Below are 4,996 nucleotides of genomic sequence, written 5' to 3'. Positions count from 1 at the left end.
AACAAAAAAAAACCAGGGACTTTCCTGGTGGCGCAGTGGTTAAGAATCCGCCTGCCCATGCAGGGGACACGGGTTCAAGCCCTGGTCCGGGAAGATCCCACATGCCGCGGAGCACTTAAGCCCGTGTGCTACAACTACTGAGCCTAAATCTAAATCGAGCCACATCTCCTGAAGCCCGGGCACCTAGATTCCCGTGCTCTGCAACAAGAGGAGCCACCAAAATGAGAAGCCCGCGCACCGCAATGAAGAGTAGCCCCTGCTTACCGCAATTAGAGAAGGTCCACGCACAGCAACAAAGACCCAACGCAGCAAAAATAAATAAATAAAATAAGTTAAAAAAAAAAAGCAATTACTCTGATACGTTTATTCTGTAGTTTTTGTAAACATGTACTTTTTTACACATGTTAGAGACAAGGACAATAACTTTTAGCAGTGTTTATTTTTGTTAAAAGAAACTGATGGAATTGAAGGTTAAATCACCTTCCGATTGCACAGATTAAACAAGAAAGTGTTACATATTTCATCTTTACAAAGCATCTTATTGATTTGAAAAGATCCATACTATTGATAAAGTTCATGATGAAACATATATGTAATAAGGAGACTAAAATATTTATTTTACATATCTACAGTATGTATTGTCCTATTTCTAGATCAACCACAAATTACACAAGAAAATATTTAGATACATGAAAAAGCTTCAGAACATAAAAAATTAACATTTTGAAAAAAATCACTTGTGAAAGCTCATTAAATAATAACATCGACAAATAAATAGTTAATCAGCTTTACTTATTAGCTGCTGCCATGCATTTCTGGCATTCCATTCCAAGCGAGGGTCAGCATGCAGGGTATAATTTCATACTATGAGACTGTAAAAAGCTACAGGGCTTATTTTTGAAGTGAAATGTCACGAAGTCTTTCACTCTTTCAAAGGGCGATCACTCTTGGCTGCTAAACTGTTCCCATGAAGATTTACCAAAAAAGCACCTTCCTGAAGTGTTAACCTGAAGATTCATGGCAACAATTTTTTTTTTTAAACTTTTCAGCTCTGAAGAGGTTTTGTTGGGGGGTGGGGGAGATGGAATGGGAAATGAAGGGTAACTGAGAAGCCCTTTTCCTTTTTAAAAAGTAATGATTCAGTGATGTGTATAGTATCACCAGTCTTTCAAGAACTAATACTACAGGATGTGTGGAATTAATACTACAGGATGTGTGGAATTTAAATGCAAATCCCACTCATGGATGTGCGTACGTCTTGAAAAACTTGAAAAGAAAAAGCTATTTCCAAAGAAGCTCCTGATACTTAGGACAGCTTGCTGGGTTTGATCAAAGCAGAAAGCATATATTTTCAAGTAAGAAAAGAGCAGTGGCAGGCTTGAGTCTTCCGAGCAATCAAATCTGTAAAGCAGATGGTTACCAGTCAGTCCAGTTTGGAGAGCCTGAATTCTAACTCATGCTGTGCTTGCTGGATTTGCTGGCTCTTTTCCGCTCTCTGTGATGCTGGGCTGGCTTGGCAGGAGGCATGCTCTCGAAGTTATGACTGGACTCATTGTGCTGCCGCGTGTACCTCTTGCACTTGCAGGCGGTGACCACCGTGATTTTGTAGGTGCGCGTGCTGCCATCTTGGCACTGCAGCTGGATTCTCTGGGTACGCGTTTTGTCATTGACACACCTCCACTCCTGGGAGCTCCTTCTGCTCCAGTACTTTGTTCCATAGCCTCCTCCGATCCAATTGGGGAGCACAGGCAGGGGCAAGCATTCGCCAGCGCACACCAGCTCCTTCAGGGGGCTGATGCTAGTGCACTGGCCGTCAGAGATGTATTTGGTGGAACGCAGTTCCCGGCAACCTACTTGAACTCGAGCTGCAGGAAACAGGAAAAACATGTGCATCAGAGGCAAAAAACAAACGGACAGTTTTTTTTTAAAGTAATCTGCAATGACAAAAATAATGTCCAAATGATAGCAAATGGCCAAATAGGAAGCGAACACCTATTTTATTTTCACAATGCAAAACACTGCCTGGATGGTTGTAGAGAAAGCTTTCATGAAAATTATCAGCTTATATGGCTACAATTTATGGAATAAAATAAACTGGGCCTGATTTTTTTTTCATGTATAATATTAGCTAATAGCTTACTGGAGTATATGAAAATCCCATTTTCTTAGTCTTACTCCCCAATAAGTATTAAGCAGGTCTTACATTTATGTGTAAATATTCATTCCTTAATGAGCTAAGAAGGAGTATACTTTAATGTTCTTTTACTCATGGGTCATATTAGTTAATGCCTGCAAGTGCTTTTAATTAGGTTTTTAAAAAAAATCTATTGAGAAAATGCGGAAAATATTTAAATATTGTGTACAATGCAATCCATAATATTTTGTTTCAATTATAAAATTCAGTGGCAGAGAATCATATATACATATGTGTACGTTTGACATTTTGCATATCAGACTTAATAACTGCATTTTAAGCATAAATTCCCAAGGTGTCTTTTAAAACACAAATATTAAAATGTTTAAATGCAAAATATCACTACAACTCAATATTTAAAGAATATAAAACCCCCTAAATCAGGAACGTATGGTTGCCATAACAACTTGGCTACATTTCCATGAATTTTATGGCAGAAAAATGCCTAACATGTCTGATTTACAACTGCAAAAGGAACTACGGTGTTCGTTTCCTGAATATTGGTCATGGCAAACTTTTTGTTTAGTCATTTGAATTTGATAAGCATGTTCTCTAATTGACTGTTTCTCATTACATGCCTTACATAATTAAAGTGAAAATTAATCTTGAAATATTTGAGTTTTCCTTTCCTTTGCTTTGTTATCTAACTTGAGGAGAATTGCCTGTAACAAGCTTGGGGGAAAAAATCGAGCCTTGTTAACCAGAAAAAAAAATATATTTCAAAGTAAGACTGCTGAAATTTAAAAAATAAAAATTATAAGGGACATTGAAGTGGTCTTGCATAGAATAATGAAAGCTAGTATGAAGTAGATACTAAATTAGGAGTTTTACGTCAGCTCTGTACCGCAGTACTAGTAAGGTGAGAGATGTAGGCTAAAGGGATGTGATAGTTGTGAAAAAATTTAAGGTATATGCACATACATCCGTGCGGGTACAGAGTGTGAGACTGAAATTAAAGTGTAAACTAGCTGGCTGGTCAGGGTACCCTGCCTGTCTGATTCTGATTCCAGTTCACCTTCCTGCAGCTGCCTTAGGAATGCACCTGGAAACAGCTGGAGATGATTTTGACCTGTCTAGCTTTTTGTTCCTGTTCATATAGAGATTTGGCATTTTTGCAGTGACAGTTCATTGACAATGAATACCCACCACATTGCTCGGTAATCTAATGATAATAAAGTAGTTCCTGTGTACCTGAAAGCAACCATCCTCATGAAAATTAAAACACCTTGGTTTTCTTAGAAAGACACTAACAGTCACATTTGCTTTGACTTTTCAGAGGTTGAAACTCCTTTTAGCACTTGAATGACGAGTGCTTGAGGACCAGCTAAAGATTTGTGTAAGATTTCTTGTGTACTGTTTCTCTGTGTCTCTTTTAAAACCCTATTACTAGCATGTGAACTCTTCTAAAGGAAAGGAGTGAAGTAAAAGAAGAAATTTGAATCCCTCTAACTAATGGTCAATGAGTCTATCAATTAAGCAAACAGAAAGAAGAAAAATATTTTCTATACAAAATATTATTGTACTGTCATTATTTTATATCTCTAAAGTCATGAAAGTTTCCCCAGTCTCTCACAGAAATATACAGTTACCTAAATTTTGATCTGGTTAATGAGGAATTATTTTGGAGAATATGATTCTCCAATGTTTTTAGTTTTATCCTTCTTTCTCAAATATCATCATCCAAACTTCAACTTTTTCACTAGACATGTTTTAGAAATCAGTGTGAGCCATTTTTTTTCCCCAAAAAAGCTTCTTTTTTTTCCCTTGTGATTTCCCATACATGCTTTGGTTAATTACCTTTATACACTTTACCAGAATTGCACATGTCCTGAAATAAACAGAAAACAACCTGAATTTAACTAGAACAACACTTTGTAAAAATTCTCATCTTGCATTATTTTAAAGAAGCAACAGTCTAATTCCTAGAAACATTTTCTTTTGGAATGTTTAGAAACTTAAGTCTGCGCCTACATTATCAAATCACTGTTTTAGTAATGTTAACTTTGTAGGGAAGAACGCCAATATACACGTGCAGCAGATTTTCCCAGATTGTTTAGCAAAACGTATATGGTTCAGGTTAGTTAGCAATGAAACAGTTCTACAGGAATGTGAGCTAATGCTACCAAATAAGAAAAAACCAAATCCATGGAAGTAAAACACACTTACTGTTCCGATCCAGTCCAGTGTCACTGAAATGCCTGCCTCCATTTCTGGCTTGATTCATCGTGCTGTTGTTGCTGGGCTGTGCTGGAACAGGTTTAACCACATGTGAATAAAGGATTTCTGTGGCATCATTTTTAAAAGCCAAACAGCTTTTCATTAGGATGCATGCAAGGGGAATGAGATAGAAATGAATGGCAGGAGGAAGCATGGTGAGTAGAGGATTTGCTTGGCTGGTGAGCTGGTTAATTCCCTTCCCTCTGCTTCTGCACTGTAACTGTGAAATTCCTCCTGAAGCTTCCCTTTATATATCCACTGAGGTTTGGCATTCATTCAGGTGTAAAGTTGTGTAAAGCTTCAGAGTGAAAACACAGAGAAGGGGTGGGATCCCTACATGACCCTGCAAAAGAATTTTACCAATGGAAGAGAAGACTACAGAAAAGGAGGAGCTTGGTATACAAATTGCCTGAAATTTCAGAGTTGGACTTCATCAGTTGTCTGTGAGCTGAAGCAGCCAGGCACACTCTATAGTAACTACAGCCCCCCCCCCCCCTCTCTCTCTCTGTCTCTCTGCCATTTCCTTTCCTAAATCTAGTTCACATTCGGGTTTAATTTAAATGAAAATATGCTGCTGTTCATTTG

The 4,996-nt window shown here is 37.8% G+C and overlaps 1 protein-coding gene across 1 annotated transcript; it reads right to left on the bottom strand.

The window, feature by feature from the left end:
- Window positions 1–349: 349 nt before the first annotated feature.
- On the bottom strand, window positions 350–4,746 carry SOSTDC1 (sclerostin domain containing 1). The gene is made up of 2 exons (XM_007469028.1): window positions 4,361–4,746; window positions 350–1,865 (listed from the first exon to the last, which is right to left on the bottom strand). Exons 1-2 carry the CDS (start codon window positions 4,563–4,565, stop codon window positions 1,450–1,452), a joined length of 621 nt encoding a protein of 206 aa, XP_007469090.1. The 5' UTR covers window positions 4,566–4,746; the 3' UTR covers window positions 350–1,449.
- Window positions 4,747–4,996: the final 250 nt, after the last annotated feature.

This window comes from Lipotes vexillifer, unplaced genomic scaffold, assembly GCF_000442215.2.
Source record: "Lipotes vexillifer unplaced genomic scaffold, Lipotes_vexillifer_v1.1 scaffold623, whole genome shotgun sequence".
Taxonomy (NCBI): Eukaryota; Metazoa; Chordata; class Mammalia; order Artiodactyla; family Lipotidae; genus Lipotes; species Lipotes vexillifer.
This window is presented reverse-complemented; position numbering and strand designations above follow the sequence as displayed.